Raw genomic sequence first — 17,916 nt, 5'->3', positions numbered from 1 at the left:
GAGTGATGTGGGTTTTCAAAGCTCAGCTCTGATAAAGGTTTTTACAGCTGCTAATGTGCCACTATTTGTATGATTACATATCAATAACAATTCTAATATTGATCAGATCTGTTGGTCTGTTGACTGGCTCAGTTGGACCTGAAACAATTAGTTGACTAAACTTCATAAAGAAAATCAATAAGCAGCTGATTTGATGATAATTAACTGTTAATATATTCGAGCAAAAAGATCAAGTTTTCACTGGTTCTCCCATTTAAAATCAGATCCACCATGCAAGTGTGTAAAAAATGAAGGGTTCTGAAAACAATAAATAACATTTGCAAAAAAAAAAAAAATCCATATTCATCATTTGATGATATCAGCAGCGACTGCTAATTGTCAGTAGAGGCCATGCTGCTTTTCACTGCCAAGTGAACTGGCAAGAAACTGATGCTTGAACTGGCAGAGTGACTGAGCTGACTCAGCCCAGGTCTCTGTCAACACTTAATTTAAAAATGAACCTCACAAAGTGGTTTTGTACGTTTTATCCTAGTTGGTCCAAACCTTTCTGCTGTGTTCTGTCCTTTAGGGCGATTATAGCTGTAATGTGGCATCAGTTTCAGCCTTAGTAGCAAAATATCTTGAAACAGCCACTTAAACACGACAAATTCGACTGTATACCCAAAAATATGCAGAAAAACTTTAACACAAAATGTCACATTCAACTCAGTTTATTGAAATCTTTGAATGATGGAAATAGTATCTGTTTATCAGTAACCATGCACAGTCACATTGACACTGGTTCAACATAACAACACTGAACACTCTCCTAAAGGGACACTGAAGAGTTCCTCAGCTTTTAGATTCACACACACTCCACCTGAAATATTATTCGTAAGAGAAGCCAAAATCAGCTCCATGTATCAAGTGACCTCTCTTTGTTTCTGTACCAGTTATGAACAAAGTTGGACTTATTTATACATTCTGTGGTATTTACTTAGAGGAAACATTAAACATAGTTTGAACCTTGGAGTGTGTTGAGTTGAATCTAGTTTACATTTCTCCTTCCTGCATTGAGCTGACCCTGTTCCCCAAAAGACAAAAATGCATTTGCTATTTCAGCCTCATTTAAAAATCTGGAGTTTGAGGCTGCATTAATTCTCGCTGGAATATATCTGCAGCTGCCTGAGCCATGGCGAGTTTAGGTTTACAGATGGGAGAAATTGCAACTGAGTGAACAAGACTGTAAAATGTCAACTTGAATCACTTTGACTTCGAACATCATCCCTTCTGCTTCGTCTCTTCCCAACCCAGGTGAGCGTCCTGCATAATTCAGAAGCCGGAGAACATGTCAATCACATGGTGGCACCGCCTCAGTACATGCAGGTGGCCCACCATCCATCTATGATTCACAACTTGTACCCCAGCCACAGCTCAGGTAAGAACACAGACACACATCACCTAAACACACCACTGCACCGGGTGACGTGTTTCTTCTTTACGAAACATACGACCTGAATATTTGTCAGAAGTTCAGAATGGACGTACGTTTTTACGAGGGACTGCAAAGAAAGCAGGGAGTTTGCACAGAGCCTCTGACTCTGACACTGTAAATACTGTTCAAATATTTTGGTCATATGTTTTATAATGAAGAGACATTTCTGGTGCACAGAAAACTTTAGTCCAGGAGTCTGAGACATGTTTCTCTTGTTGAAAATACTATTAATATAGAAAATGACCAGCCTTATCCTTTAATATCACATTCTGTCAGATCAGATTACATCACGATGCATTATTTTACCAACGACTACAAAGGACAACAATTTGTAGGAGTACTCAAATACAAGTACATTTGCCAAATTTTCAGTCGTGCAGGATCAGGATAGTGAATTAATTTCTCTTGAACAGGTTTTTCACAGAAAAAGTAAAGACATGTAGCCAAGTAATGTGGAAGGTATTAACAATATGTACGCTCAGTTATAAAATACAGATGGTGACTTGACAAAACACGGATAAAAACTCAGAAACCCTCACAGACAGAAGAAGAAGTGCTGAGAATCAGACCCTGGAGCTCTTTACCAACCACTGAGCCACTGCTATAAAAGCTGAGCCTGTGAAGAATTTTTATGTCAGCTATCCATCGCAGGGTAAATATGGCTTGATGCAAGGGAACACTCAGTTTCGCTTTCTAGTTTGTTTATTGCAGTGCTCATCAGACTGCCGCTCTCATGCCGTGGCCCTCCGTGAGAGAGCACGGTGTAAACCGGTGTTCTCAAATGATGCAGCACGTTTATTCCCTTCCCTCGCTGCACACGACTGATCGGGAGTAAAGAGAACATGATGAGGAGGAGAGACATGGGTCTTAATCTACCGCACAATATTTAATTATTCATCAGACTCTAATGGATTCTACTTACAGTCCTGAACAGTTCAGTGACCAATGCTGTTACCAGTCCAGAGGGTTGGGAGGACTGTGTGTGGAAAATTAGGTCAGAGGAGCAAAGAGGGTGGTGGGAAATCAGAGAGCAACGTGTGGCTAACAGTAAAAATAATCAAAAAAAAAAAGATTTCCAGTTATAGTTTCATCCCTGGCACATGTAAATATTTCGATGAAATCATGTAAGTAGAGTATAAAGTGGAGGGAAACTTCAGGGTGTGTGTGCAGGCCTGCACCCAGTTTACTCTGAGGGGCTGAGTGAAGCTTCAGTCGGAGGAGGATCAAAGGCTGTGGATTTAGTGTGAAAATCTAGGGAACTAGACTAAATCAAATGATCATCTGAAGAGTCCTCTGCGAGTCTCACCCCTGTTAAACACACACACCAGCAGGGAATTGTGAAAAGAGGGCAGGCACAGAGAAGTTATGTTATTTCAGTAGACTGGGGATCAGAGCAGAAAGAAAATAAACATTTTAGATCAAGAGGAGTCCCTCGGTGTGTGTTTTGGTTATGCTACTAAATAGGGCTTATGATACATCTTTGTGGACATGTACTGTACTGAGGCCAAGATTAAATCCATTTAGGTTTTTCAGAAATTAATTTGAAACAATCTGTAGTTTACACACCAGCTAAATTCCTCCTGCTTCTTTAGGTCTGAGTTTTTCTGAATGCAAGACAAAAGTTATCTCATAAAGTGACGTTACACTCTATGTATTGGATTGATATCTACAATCTGTGACTAGGGTTACCATACTTACATATATGCATGATCAAGGTGATGTCCTATTCCGAAAAGTTCATTATTTCATCGGTTAGTAGGGATGGGAATCGAGAACCGGTTCTTGTAGAGGACCGGTTCTCGATTCCCATCCCTACTAACCCAGTAGTTCGACAGGAATCGTTATTCTGCTCGCTTATCGATCCGCTTATCGGTTCCGCTGAACTCACGTCGCATCACGTGCATGTTCTAATAGACCGTGGCTCTGTCCCAATTCAGGGGTTTCATCCTCAGAAGGACGCGGTCTACAAAGGCCGAACCTTGGGCCGAGCCGAAATCTGAAGGAAGACTGCGTCAGACGTCACATACTATCTAGTAGAGAAATGTGCGATTTCGGACGAAAAACCTCAACATAATCTAAATAAACTGCTGACTCATTGAAAGTTTAAATAATGTAAATCGATGAGATCATATTGTGAATCCGCTGTAAAAAAAAATGTTTAATCATTATTTTTGAGCAAGCTAACGTCAAGCTAACGTCAAGCTAACGTCAAACTAACGTCAAGCTAACGTCAAACTAGCGTCAAGCTAACGTCAAGCTAACGTCAAGCTAGCGTCAAGCCCACGTCACGCTAACGTCACGCTAACGTCAAACTAACGTCAAGCTAACGTCAAACTAACGTCAAGCTAACGTCAATGCTGTACAGTAGCCTGCTAACAGCTTTTTTAACGGAGACCTTCGCTGTTAAACAATTTAATGAGATTATAAAATTTAACATAATTAAAAAATTGCAGTGCAGTACAATGGGCTCTTTAATATGGCACGTGACGTCACCAACATGGCGGATGTAGTACGTCCGAATCCCATTCACTCTCTAGGTGCTACATTTGAGTACGTACGTACTTCCTGACCATTAAAACGGTACTTTCTATATAGTATGAATAAGGAATAGGGGCCTTTATAGTGATTAGGGAGGACATTAGGACACAGCCAGACATATAAAATACGTGTAATACATCAATAATACACGAAATGTATTTTATATGTCTATGTCCGAATGTCCTCCCTAATCACTACATAGGGCCCTATATAGTGACTACGCCATTTTGTAGTGGTGAATCGCTACTAACTGAAGAGGTCCCTCAAAATGTCCCACAATACATTGTAGACATAACATGCATGTAATTGATAAATAATAAATATGTTTTATATGTCTATAATGAAATAAATGTATTATATGTCTACGGATGCAACCCCTGAGCCCCTTGTCACATTTCTGTTTGGCGTCAGTGGGTAATAACACTTCCTGTTATCGTAGCGGTAGCAAGCTAAATGGCAACTATCTGCCGATCGTTGGCTAATGCTAACTATTGCTTAACTATTGCTTACATATGAGCTATCGCGTTTGTCCAGCTTGGTGGGTGGATTTGCATTAATAACTGCCATCATATCCGCAAACGTGAAATTTGGTGGACTTGCTAAACTTATGGAAAACAACACACTGCTTTTTCCCTTACACCCATGCAAACCGGAAGTTGGTTTTCCTGTTGAATTACAGGTTTTTGTGGAAAAGGTTGATTTTAGTTCAGAACGAATCCAAGATGGCGTCGTGGCTGAAGCGCGCCAAAGTTTGGTTGTATTTTACTAGAAAAGACGACACTGGGGCCATTTCATTAGGACAAAGGGGGGAAATGCCTCCAACATGCAGAAACATTTAGCCACACAGCAACTAATTTGCACTAATTAGTACGTGTTTGATACGCTGCTTAGCGAAGATGGTGTGAAGAATCGATAAGGAATCTAACCGATAAGTGAGAATCGGAATCACTAAAATCAATTATCAATTCCCATCCCTATGAGTTGGTCATACTGATGGAATATTCAGGCCCACTTCACATTATGGATGCATTACGTCACAATATTAGCATGACGTTAGCAGCACTTGGAGCTATTTGTTAAGTCAACATGTTAACATATGACAGTGCTACTTTTCTAATATGGACCTGCTGCGTTTAGTGATCTGCTACACAACCTAAGTGATTTACTGATAATTTGCCAATTATCACTAAACAACTGATGTTGGATTACAGCTGAGGCTGATGGGAATGTCAAGTGATTTTTGCCTTTTTGCAATTTTAGTCATAGGCTATTTGGTCATAATGAAATTATTGATTCGATGATTGTGTTCATCAAAGGATCAATAAAAGCCATTTCAGTTCATCCTGAGGAAAACATGAATGTGTGAGACGATCAGCTGTTGAGATATTCAGGATGGACAAACAGACTGAGTGTCATCAACACGTCGCTAACATAAAAAGACAGCAGGCCAATGTTGTCACAAAGATGGCATCAAATTAATGTGCTGTCACAGTAATTAAAACTTAGAATCATCGGCAGAACACCCATCTCATATATATATATATATATATAGATATATATATATATATATAATAACAGTTAAAGAGGCCTCACATAAGACAACATGAGGAAAAAACATGATTCATTTAATTAATTAGCCTGACTCAGGATTATTTAGGCTGTGTTATTATAACTGGTGGTGTTGAATGGAAAGCTATGGTGGGCAGTAATGGTTAAAACCTTCCTCACCTACTGAGTTGTATTATGTGAAGCCTCTGCTGCCTGAACCACCCTTAGATCTGCTTTTTACAGGTACCTTAGCTTAGCAGAGGTGCAGCACTGAAATAGGGAACCAAAAACTAATGAGGTGAAGGTCTTTTGACCAAAAGAAATTTAAGCATGCAGCAGTGTGAGCCTTCTCTCTCGGTTAACTCATTTAAAAAAGGAAATTGTATTAGATTCAGCATATGGAGGGACTTACTGAGGTAACGCTGACATGGCTGCATTGCTTCTTCCTGATCCTCAGGTGTACCAAGTGCTGCCACCGTGGTAATCGTAATGTGTATCGCCGCTCTGGTGGTCTTGGTGGTGCTGGGCATCTACCGCATCCACCTTACCCATCAACCGGAGGTCAAGCTGGTGGAGACAGCCAAGGAGAAAGACACGCCCTGGGACAACTCAGCTCTGACAATCACAGTCAATCCAATGGAGGTAGGAGGATTGTGGGTCGTGGGAGGACGCTGTCAGGGATGTAAATAAAATGACAGGGTGTTAGTCACTGGAATAGCCACAGAAGAAGAAGAGCCACACTAATGATTGTTTAGCTGTGAAGAATTAAAGGAATAATTATGATTCCTTGCTTCTAAAACAAAATTTTAAAATTAAATATTTCTCATCACAGAACCTGGAGGAGACCCAGGTCGCAGAGGAGGAGGCCAGTGAGGAGGAGGAGGAGGAAGAAGATGAGGATGATGATGAAGATGATGAGGAAGAGGAGGATGACATTACCAGCACTGAGTCAGATGATAGCGAGGAAGAAGTGGATGTGCAACTACCCAGGATGCAACGCCTGAGCAAGAAGGGCAAAAACTGGGACAAAACAATATGTTATTGAAACACACATTTACAGTCACTCACACACACATTCTGCAACACATCCATAATGAAACCTCAAATTAGATGGTTGAATCAAAAAGGCTTTCTGTGATGATGATGCTCTAAACATGAGGTAATATCTCCCCCTACTGGAAGACTACACTGAAACACACACAGTGCAATGATTTAACCATAGCCTTGTCGAAAACCTCCCGTTTTATACAGCAGGTGATAAATAATGAGACATTAAAACTGCTCCTCAATCAAATGACTCATCATTCCTAAAACACACGGCCTGTTTTTCCTCACCATTCTCTCTCCCGTTGCAGCCAACAGTGAAACAAGTTGTCCTATTTTATCAGTTAGACCTGCACCATACGTTCGGCTTAATGCATCATATTTCACGTTTCCAATGTCCCATAGAAATGCAAAACAGTCTTTATTTAAGAAAACTGAGTTGCAAAAGACTATTTTTGGTTTGTATACTTCATGTTATTTATCAGTCTTTATGCTAGCCTCTGAAGCCAGGTGATTTTACAAAAATAGAATATTTTCAATGGTACTCAAAAAACAAACAAAAGCATAAAAAAAGATGATCAGTGTACTATCACAGACGTCATGTTGAACTTTTTGGGGAAGACAGAGGAGTCTCCTTGTAAATTTTTGTATGCTCCTTTCTTGTAAATAGTGAGTATAGTAGGTGACCCTGCTGTTACCCTCCACCCCATTTTCCCCACTTGTACACAACACACATGCCACCTTCATATGTACCTACACACTCTGAGCCCTCCTCCTGCAGAGGTCTTTACAGAGCCGACCCTTAGCCCTCTGTGTGTGTTTCTAGCTCAGTAGTTGGATCATTCCAGCTGACAGCGACTTGGGATTGTTTGGATGGATGTGCCGTTGCCTCCAGAGGGACTGGGTCAGTTAAAGCTTCACTAGACAAGATGTTTGCGTAAAAAGTGCAGGTCTAATTGGCCTAAATTGCACAGCAGGGCTACAACAAAGAGCATCATCTCACCATTCACGTAGAGACCACAAGAATAGCTCCGCTGTTGCTTTCAAGTGTTGTCCCAGCAGTGAGGTCCTAAACAGTGAGGAAACAAAGTTGGATTATTAAGTCCAGACCTATTATTCATTAATGCTGCATCACAAACGTGTTAGAAAATCAGAAATTCCAACTTCCAACAAGAACAAATGTGATGAAACAGCCTTGGAGTTGTGATTCGATGCCTGTTATGTTTTCTAATTAAACTGTTCGCAGGTTGCCAAAATGTTTATCTATTATCTATCATGTGGAAAAATGTTGGGGGGGGGGGTTTCTAGCTAAATTACTAGAGCACTCAGAGACTGCAATATCACCTCACCTGTAAGACAACCAAGCAACTTTTCCAAACTGCTAACTATGAGTGACACGCAGCATTAATGGAAAATATTTTGCTCCAGTGAGTGTTGTCACATTGCATAAACCCCTCTTCATTAACGGCACTTGGGCCCAGCAGATTGTGAAGATGGCAGGTGCAACTTTAGGATAAAAGGACAGAGAGGACAATTTCACATTTGGCGTAATCAGAAAAGCCAGTCAAAGGTTTCTTCACCTTAAGTGAACGGGCATTAGTCTCTGTCTGCGGCTGTCCTGAATCCAGTCTGTCTGCAAAGTTTGATAGCAAAGAACCCACATAAACAGTTCTGTTGCAGAACAAAGATGTGCAGTCCGTCACTAATAAATCGAGGTTTGGTTAAAGTCTCAAACTCTGGAAAGTTTCCTCTGTGGGTGTAGCTGAAAGAGCCGACTGTCTGTGTAAACTGTAGCTCTATGTTCATGTAATGATCTCATCTGTTGTTTGAGAGTTTTCCTCATCTACTGTGACACCTCGTCTTGTGCCGTCACGACCCCTCAAAACCTTTGGTGGATTTTGCATTGGCCCAGGCCCTAATGTTGTCCTGATGTTTACTTTAGAAGAGGAGGCTGGTGAAAATAACATGGAAATCTTGTATAATGTGTAAAAGTTTTTTTAAGTTTCTTTTTTTCTGGACTCTTCAGTCTGTTTTCTTTGGAATGGTCACTACAGCACTTTCTGTAAATTGGCCAATAAAGACTTGTTTTGGAATCTAGCTGTGGGGCTCGTACTTTTGTGGTAATGGCTGGTTTTTGTGTGTTTCCGTTATACTTTTACAATTTTCAAGCATGAGCCAGATTTATTCATGCAACTGCAGTTTAAATCTTTAGAGTCCATTATCTAATTATAAAGAGTTTAGTGTCCTAATATAAAAATTGAAAAACTACAGTCTGATTGGAATAATTTATGAAGATATTAAATGGGTACATTAGGAAACTGGAAATTCCTTTACTGGGGTTTTGTCAAGAATATTGTCTTTGCTTTAAAGCCAAACACTTGATTTTTATTAGTCATTAAAAAAAATAAACCTTAACTTTCAATACTGATGTGCAGTTTCATACAATCTAATGACAACACTGCTCAATCTTTGAACATTCCTATAAAGACCTAAGTTTAATTGAATGCATCCATCCCTTCATGTTCTAAACTACTGATCCTCTTCAGGAGAAGGGGCGGCACTGATCCCCAGTGGATTACTCTTTATTGTACTGTGACAAATGAGCCGTGGAAGCAAGTCAACATGAGTTGAACAGAAATGATTAATATCAAGCTTATTTTTCCTCTTCACTCCTAAACTGAGATCTTACTATGTTATTTTCCAAGAAGGCGTCAGATTATATTTGGTGATGTCAACATTTACCGTAAATGACTCATCATGATGCTTCACAGTGGAAATGACAGGCACATGCTGCTGAGCTGAGGTTGTTAATGTTACTGTTAAAGAGAAATGAGGCTCTGCACAGTGAAAGTGCTGTTTAGACAAATAAATGGATGCTTCACTGGAAATTACAAAGAAGAGTGTTCACCTGCCCAACATTTCATGGCAAAGCTGCAGGCTGAGGGAAGTAAAAAACATCATTAGAGGTTTTCATTGTGTTGTTTCCTGTGTGAATGAGAGAGAAAATTGGAGTTTAGGGGCTGTGCTGCCTATTTCCAGCTGTTACTGCTCTGTCTAACATTAAGGACTAGTCTGCACAGTTTTTCATGTGATTACTGCTCTATGGTCCAAATGTTGAATAGAATCTATAATTCTAGGCAGCAAACAAACAAAACTAAACTCTGAAAGAGGCAGGAGCACTTTGCCAGTTACGCAGCACAGGCTTGCCATCATAAACTATGAATTACAAAATCTAACTTCTGCATAAATAAACTCTGTACTGTACATGTGTCACAGCACGTATTTTTTACTGCCTAGAATTATTGGGAAACCTTGTGCAGTTGAACACACATTCCTGTAGCTCTGAACGTGCTGGAGACACATTTCATAACAATCTGTGCTGCACATTCTTACATTCCCTGTTTAGCCTCTGGCCTTTGTCGGATCTGTTGAGAAACATGAGCTGATCTGCAGGAACAATATTCATAAGCTGCTCAGAGTCACTGACAAACAATAATCCAGTGTTTGTTATTTATTTTTTGGACCTCAAAGACCAAAGTGTTCTCAGTTAAGACTTAGTTTTAAGGTTAAAAGACCAGTTTAGGATCAGGTTTAGGTTTAGACACGTGAAGGTTATGGGCTATAAACTACAGCACGTTAGTTGTGGGGACAACACTCACATTATGGTATAGATGAAATCCAAAACACTTTATTCTTCATACTAAAGGGATATAATAACATACCTGAGCTTATGGACGTCAATAAAAATGTGAATTTAAAAGATTAAATAATAAATTTCCTAAAAAATGTTTTTTGTTTGTTTTGGTTAGTTGGTTTTATACAGAGCTATTAAAGAATGTTATGACTAGTACTACAACTAGACTGTTTATTACACATTCATCATATAGATTTGTAAAAATGAATGAAATAAACTTTTTATATGCTTTATATTTATTATTTTGTAATTTATTGCTACTCTTTTATGGACAGTAAAATAATCTATAACTTGTTTGTTGTTTGCTGGGGCCACACACTGAAGCCTGCTGGGATTATGAGCGACAGAATGGCTCCATCTAGTGGACATCACCTAAACTGAATCACTATATCGTTCATAAACCAATGGTGAATTTTGTTTTACATTTACACTTTAGCTCCCTCAATCCCTCCCTCAAAGACCTGCTGACATATTAGTGATCTCATTTCTGGTTTCAGCCTCGAGCCTTTTAGTGATTAGCTTGAGTTTTGAGAAGCTAGTGTTACGAAAACTATCGTAGTGCGTCTAAAATCTGTGCAGATGATGGCCCGAGAGGCTTCCTGCTTGCATAAAAATGGCAGCAACACACCAACCTAGTATAAAAGAGTTAAAATATTCATAAAACTTTTTGTTTTCTAGAGAAGAGAGCAGAGCGGGGGGAGCCCCAGGCACTGTCACCTTCTCTCTGCACAAACACAAATAGATTCTGCAAAAAAATAAATAAAAATAACGTTTCCCTGTCACACTACACACCAGTATATAGGCTGCCATGAAACTACATGTATCTGTAATTATCACCTTTGTTCATGTGAGACGGACACGTGTCCCTTTCAGCTTTGCCTCGTCGTTCTTTGCATGTCGCTCGGTGTCAAGTCGGGACATCTTGTCAATCACAGAAGGATCCTGCAAGTGGAAATTCATCAGTATAAGTAATAAGCTCGTCTCAATAGAAACAGACTGCACTTATTCCCAATAAACCTTAAAGCTCTAAAAGCAGCAGCGATGAGAGCACAACAGATGAGAGTTCGAGGACATACCTTTTTTCACACACATGCTGTCGAAGAAAAGCAAACATCGCAGTCATTTATTTGGAAAAGGTGAACTGGACATATGAGCAGTGAAAACAAAGGCAGTGAACCAGAAAGAAGCAGCTGGTGCTTTCCCTTTGCAAAATACAAGCAGTTGTGTGATATTTTACAGTACCAGCAGATGGTCTCTCAGTGGTGGCAGGTTTGCAGAGACTGTCCACCCAACATGGTTTGGTCTCTGAGATGTGTTTCCACAGCAAACTGTAGACTTTAAGGCCCAATAACACCAGTGACAGTTTCATCGGTTTACAGCTGATTAACATTTCTCAGTTTCTGTGCAGAATTGTGTAATTGTATAGTCCAAAGCAGGAAGACACAGCTTCACTATCAGGCTGAGGACAAACTGAAAAACCAGGCTCCTGAAGGCTTCAGGGTTTTTAACCACTGCTGTGAAGAAGCATCTGTCACTTTTAAATTACTTACTGAGACTTAAGAAAGCACTCTGACAATGGTGATGGGGAAATGAAAGGAGCTGCTGCATTTCTCAAATAAATCTTTTAGCTCCCACATGGTGGAACATCCCTGTAGGCCTATGCTCAGATGTGGAGGAACCAGGTATTCTCTAACATAGCACTGATTCAGTCTAAAGAGTTTCATCCAAACAGCAGACGTGATTATTTATTTTAATTTTTGTATGGGACAAATGAATCAAAATGGAGACTCCTGCAATAACATTTGACTAATGTTTCATGTGTTTTTAAAGGAACCACATTAATGTCTATAAAGCCTCAGCTGTGTGACACTTATTAACTTAGTTAACTAGTTAATTCAGTTGGTTTATTGCTCGTCTGACAGAAATTAGCTGCAAGTTAAAGATACAGACCAACCTACTGAGGAAATTCCCCAAAGGTTAATGAAACTAGGTATCTAACCAACACTGTATGAACAGTTGGCTGCAGTGTGCCTACCATTCTCCTGTGGCTTTCAACTTCCCTAGAAGCCAAAAGAGGAACTGCCAGATCACTGCCCTGCTGCAAAGCTCCCCAGCCGGACTCTGGTCTCTGAGCTCTATGTCACAGAAACCTGCAGGAGGCAGTGTTCTCCAGTGACTGCAACAAACAGTAAAACAGAGTGTAAACAGTTAAAAACATGGCAAATTATGGGCATTTTTTCAGTTACCAAATATCCAGCACAAGTCCTGTCAGCTGTCCAGGAAAACAGGGGGAAGTAGAAAAGCTCTTTGGAAAAACATCATCATGTTTGGCCTCTGACAGACACTAACACTTCTCAGAAAACTTATTCCAAGTAAATAAGCAAAGGCTCAGGATAAACCTTCAAAAGATCACTGTTTATTGCCAAATCTCTCAGCTGCCCGGCTCGTGAACCCTCAGCTGTGTCAACTGATACGTGTGGTCAGTACAATCTTAATCCACACTATCATTCATTGTTAGTGACACTGAGACTAAACTGAAACCTGGCAGTTACATTTAGCAGCACAGACACAATGAAAACAGTTTGGAGTCTCCAAAACCACAGACCTGAAAGACGCCGTCGTCATGAGGGAAACTATTATTGTCAAATACTGGACAACACACGTCATGGTCACTTCCTGGGATCTTCATTATGTCCGTCTCAATAAATCATTGTTGTGTAATGATGGTGTGCGCGCACACACACACACACACACACACACACACACACACACACACACACACACACACACACACACACACACACACACACACACACACACACACACACACAAACCAGCAGGTAAATGAACCTTGAGTTCTGCTTGTTTTGGTTAAAGTTTGAACCAATTATTTTATTTCTTTGGCAGCAGCAGAATATATTGGTATAATGGTAATGATGGTATATTCCCTCATCGCAGTTAGAAACTAGTTGACCAACAGCTGTTTATGTAGATCCAGCTGACAGGGTGTGATACTGATATGTGGGTCATGTGGGTCACACGTCTTTTAGCTCTGTGCTCGTCTCCACCTGTTCAAACAGGAAATATCTTTGGCTGTTCAGATACTTTAGTCTCTTCTTCCTGCTCTGAAGCAGAATCGACATGTGTATTCACATCTTCCCTGCAGAGTAAATCCCTTTTATAATCACCTCCTAAACAAACCCTCTTACTGACACTGGATTACACGGCTGCTTTATACTGTACTGTCAAACAATTACAGCACCTCACAGCCCAGCGGGCAGCAGTGTCCCACCACTTCACCCACAAGGGCACACAAACCCACTTTGCTCTAATTACGAGCCTACCATAAGGGTGTCTGGGAAATGAGTTATGAAGTTAACCAAAGCATGAAACTGCTCACAAGGTTTTTCTAAGTAAAGAGGAAATACAACAATTATTATTCACATTATTGTTAGTTGACACAACAAGGGGGTCACTCATCGATGACGTATCATATCAATGTGGAGAAAATAAGCCTGATAATGTCATAATAATCTTATCTAGAGCTTAGAAATGAAGAGGCAAAAAGCTTTTAATTGCATCATGGGAAATGGAGTACTAGTTTTTGGAAGGTTATAGGTTATCAATGCTGCTTCAATTCTTTTCTCAAGTTGAAAATATTAAGAAATCAACAGAAAACTAAATGTTTAAATCATCTATCAAACTAAAACACACAAATATTACAAGCACATGATGTTTTCTGTTTACTGGGTAAAACAATATAGAGTCAGATGGAACAATCAATCAATCAATATAGAGCCGTTGGGAACATGTGACAGACATGTTTATCAATTACTGTACTCATTTAAAACTGCCACACCAAAGAGGCTTTTCCATCATCTCTGTCTCAGACTTCAGATGGAGCCAGTGTTGTAGTAACTGCAGAAAACCAAGACGTGGCAGCAGCAAACTCTTTAACAAACATTACAGATCAGGGTCTCAATACTAAACTAAAGACATGTGTGTGTGAAATGTAGTTTGAGGAGCAGATTTCTCAGACTGATACCAATTTGGTTTTTCATCCATTTTTAAGATCAGAGCTGAAACCTCTGAAATCTTCTCTAGGGAGCTCCCTCTGTGTTAATTAGTCATCACAACTTTAACTAACTTAACTAACGTAACTTGTGCAAACACATCTGACCAACATGCACCTTGCCAGCACCATCACCCCCCATGACCCAATAAACAAGACGCTTCACGCTGAAAGCAAAGACCTGGGAGTGTTTCCAACACGATGGGAGACGGTGTGTCCTCCTATGTCTCTTTGATGAAGAAACCAAAACCAAAACCAGCATGACAGCAGTGAAAGGTCATCAACCCTGATCAACCCTGATCAGCGGCCTGTTATGGGCTGGTTGTTTATTTACATAAGGTGAACTGGGTGTAATGCTACGGTAACAACAGGCCAGCGGGCACGGATGAAATTGCACACTGATGTCAAAGTGTGTGTGTGTGTGTGTGTGTGTGTGTGTGTGTGTGTGTGTGTGTGTGAGGATGAAAGAAAAACTTTTGGCACAATCCGCAGTAACGGTGGCGACCGTGCGTTTTACTTCCATGACACTGAGAGATCATTTCTTCAGCCTAGTAGTTTGATGAAACTAACGATGTGCAGACACCAGATAAAACCAGAGCATCTTTTCCTTGTGTGGCCCCAAGGCCGGGGCCTTTCATTAACTCGCCTGTGGATTTGTTATCACTAATTTTAGATGCACCCGTGCAGTAAAGGCGGTTCGCTTTCGCCTAATAGGCAGCAGATGACATTTGAAAAGGTTGAAATAGCAGGCAGGAGGTCTGACAGCAACCCATGGAACGGGTTCCCTTGGAGCCAGGTCCTTACTTTTGTTCGACAGAAAACGAACACAAACGGAAAAAAGTTGACAAGGTGCAGCGGGAGACACACTGGGACGGTTCAGAGGACACAGACAGAAAAAGAAGTGTGGGGAAAAAAGGCCCCATACTGTTATTATTGAGCCTCACACTGAGCTCTCCTGCTGAGAGCGTGTGCACCAGTAAGATAAGCAGATGACTAATGCAAACTTCCACCTATACGTGCGACACTCGACATTATGATCGGCCATAAGCTCATTAAGCTGCTGCTTACGAAACATAAAGAGATTTTCACTTCTGCACATGTTATTTTTGAACCTCTAAAGCTTCTTATACACATGTTCAGCAGTAAAAAGCATCTGTAGCATCCTGGTGTGTCTGTGCCTCCACTCAGAGGAGGAAGAGAAGAATATGGCACAGCTGAAAATAGCCTCTTTTCTCACTTGTTGCACCATCACTTCTTTCCCCATTTTCTGTTTGCCACCCCACGTACCTACATCCTCCTCCAACACATTCACTAATCCCCTCTGTTCCCTTCCTACTTTTCTTGGCATCGTTTGATTTTTTCTCTTTGCTTCTCCTCCAGTTATCAGCACCATGTTCCAGCCTGGGGAACAGACTGTTCAGGTAGCATTTAAAGTGTTTTGGGCTGTGGCCTGAAAGCTGCTCAGTTCAAAGTGTGCTGAGCTGCCACTGCACATACAGATGTTAGAGCTGAATCTGCCTGTGAATTAATACACACAAATCCATTTGGTTATTAAAGCAGCTTCAGGTGTAAACAATGACCATTTACCTGTTTGTCGCACCTTCACAACTATTTTATCTTTACACACAAGCGTCTCATTTTAAACGAAACCCAGCGAGACGCTTTTTCTATTTTCTAATTAGTCTGGAATCGCTTTGGTTGAGATCGATTTCCAGGACTCAGAATAAACCAATCTGACGCGTGAGGTAACATGAGAACACATGAGACCACTTATCACCAGCTCTGTGCATATTAGTGAACAGAGTAAACAACAAAAGCCAGTTGCAGAAAGATTTGGGGACTTGGGACTGAGAAACGTTATGAACGAGTCATCATATGTGCAAGGCTTGTTTGAATCTGATTGGACGACTGGAGCGTAAAGCCCGCCCCATTGCAGATGAACGGCTGTGATTGGCCCGGCTCTTTATCTTTAAAAGGTAGAGCCTCCCTACAAGGGGGTCCAGACCCACAGTAACCCTAACCCTAACCCTAACCAAGTCTAGGCCTTTGGTGTCCTTGTACATGAACGTGTCAACAATTAATTAGTGTGACAAGATCATTTTTAACTTATAACCCTAAGTTCACCATGTGAAGAATATTCATGTGCCGACACCCTTCACTTACCTTCAGTCTGAAGACGCCCTCAGGTGTGATCTAGACGACAGAACCGAGGGAAGAGAAATATGAAATGTTAGCTCCTACATGACTTACCAAGCAAAGTGGGCGCAGGATTTTTTCCTCCATAAATTATGGATCCCTGCCCGTCTCTGCAGCAGACAGCCAGCCTCCAGCCATCCATCTCTTCCTCAGCTCAGTCTGCCGGTCTCAGATATATACATATGGATAACATGAAGGCAAAGGGGTGGATTCAGGTTGCAAAGGGAGGCACACAGCAGCAATGACAGATCATGTAACTAAAACACATTTTACCATCGGAGACAGAGAAAAGGACGAGAAGTGAAGCCCCGCTGTCAGGACGCGGTAAAACATGAATCTAGCAAAGCCAAGTCACTTTTAACCAGATCAAACAAGTGATCACACCTTTAACTTTCAGTCCTGTTCAATAATCCTTTAAAGGGCTTGTCCCTGCATGATGGAACAGGACTATATGCTGAGGCACAACATGTTCCAGTTGGGGATAAGTTGCAGCGTCTCTGCACTAAGACCAGAGACTTAGTGATTTATCACCGTGTTTATTTTGATGTCAGAGTATTAATGAACATGTGGACTGGCACACCACGTCCAGGCAGCTGTTATTAAAGTTCGTTTTGCTCAACAGACACGTTGCCGTCTCAGACACAGGTAAAAGCAGAGGGAGTGACGCCTCTTGGTGCGATTATGATATTACCAACAAAGATTTCACTCTACTGTACAACATTAATGGGTTTTGTGTTCTGCAGTGCCAGGGACAGCCACGCTGAGCTGAACTTTGATCACACAACAGGCTTTGTTTTGCGTTCAGAGCCTGCCCTGGCACAGGTTTAGAGCCAGCTCATCTCGACTTAACACCAGAAACCAACAGCTGAGGCTTTGACAGCACCGGTGGATTTTCCATCACAGTAAATCTTTGAAGGCACCACGCTTGTTCTGGAGCTTGATGTGGAGTAATTTATGTTTACGACATTATCGGTGCCGATAAGGAAACATCCATTCATCCGTGTTCGTCTCCGAGCTGTGATGGAAGAAAACTGACATTGTCATCTGCCAGATTTCTTTGTGCACAGCACGACTGCTCTTGGCAACGACAACAGTGACAGATTAACTACTCAAACATTCGCAATAACTTTTAAAAGCATGGGTCTATAAATTCAGAAGTACAGCAAAGAAGCAGCTGATGAATTTTATCAGCTGCAATGACAGTTTTAGTCAAATGTAGTTACTCAGCGTTAACGGAAACAGCCTCCAGGTGACTTTTCAATCTTTGTAGGTGATTTGTTTTAAATAAAATTCCTAAACCACAACCACAATTAAAAAAAAAAAAAGATGCCATTACAGTACAATATTCAC

At 40.9% G+C, this 17,916-nt stretch overlaps 1 protein-coding gene and 1 long non-coding RNA gene across 4 annotated transcripts in view; one reads left to right on the top strand and one right to left on the bottom strand.

The window, feature by feature from the left end:
- The window catches only part of LOC113137710 (calsyntenin-2-like), a 191,864-nt gene extending 183,316 nt beyond the window's left edge, over window positions 1-8,548 (top strand). Inside the window, exons 15-17 of the mRNA XM_026319561.2 lie at window positions 1,294-1,417; window positions 6,018-6,202; window positions 6,393-8,548. Of these exons, the coding sequence (XP_026175346.1) occupies window positions 1,294-1,417; window positions 6,018-6,202; window positions 6,393-6,605 (522 nt within the window). The 3' untranslated portion in view covers window positions 6,606-8,548. The remainder of the gene's footprint in view (window positions 1-1,293; window positions 1,418-6,017; window positions 6,203-6,392) is intronic.
- LOC113137726 (uncharacterized) lies at window positions 695-16,808 on the bottom strand. Of its 3 annotated transcripts, none has more exons than XR_003296395.2 (6): window positions 16,621-16,808; window positions 11,136-12,474; window positions 7,608-7,673; window positions 6,396-6,580; window positions 5,973-6,231; window positions 695-2,782 (listed from the first exon to the last, which is right to left on the bottom strand). It is a non-coding gene; the product is annotated as an uncharacterized LOC113137726 (long non-coding RNA). The 3 variants fall into 3 exon arrangements; XR_003296394.1 differs by lacking the exon at window positions 695-2,782 and having other exon boundaries at window positions 6,093-6,231; window positions 11,136-11,240; window positions 11,375-12,474; XR_003296393.1 differs by lacking the exons at window positions 695-2,782; window positions 16,621-16,808 and adding an exon at window positions 12,904-12,977 and having other exon boundaries at window positions 6,093-6,231.
- Window positions 16,809-17,916: the final 1,108 nt, after the last annotated feature.

The sequence above is a fragment of the Mastacembelus armatus genome, chromosome 13, assembly GCF_900324485.2.
Source record: "Mastacembelus armatus chromosome 13, fMasArm1.2, whole genome shotgun sequence".
NCBI classification, from domain to species: domain Eukaryota; kingdom Metazoa; phylum Chordata; class Actinopteri; order Synbranchiformes; family Mastacembelidae; genus Mastacembelus; species Mastacembelus armatus.
Note: the sequence above shows the minus strand (reverse complement) of the source record. Positions and strands in the feature narration are given on the sequence as shown.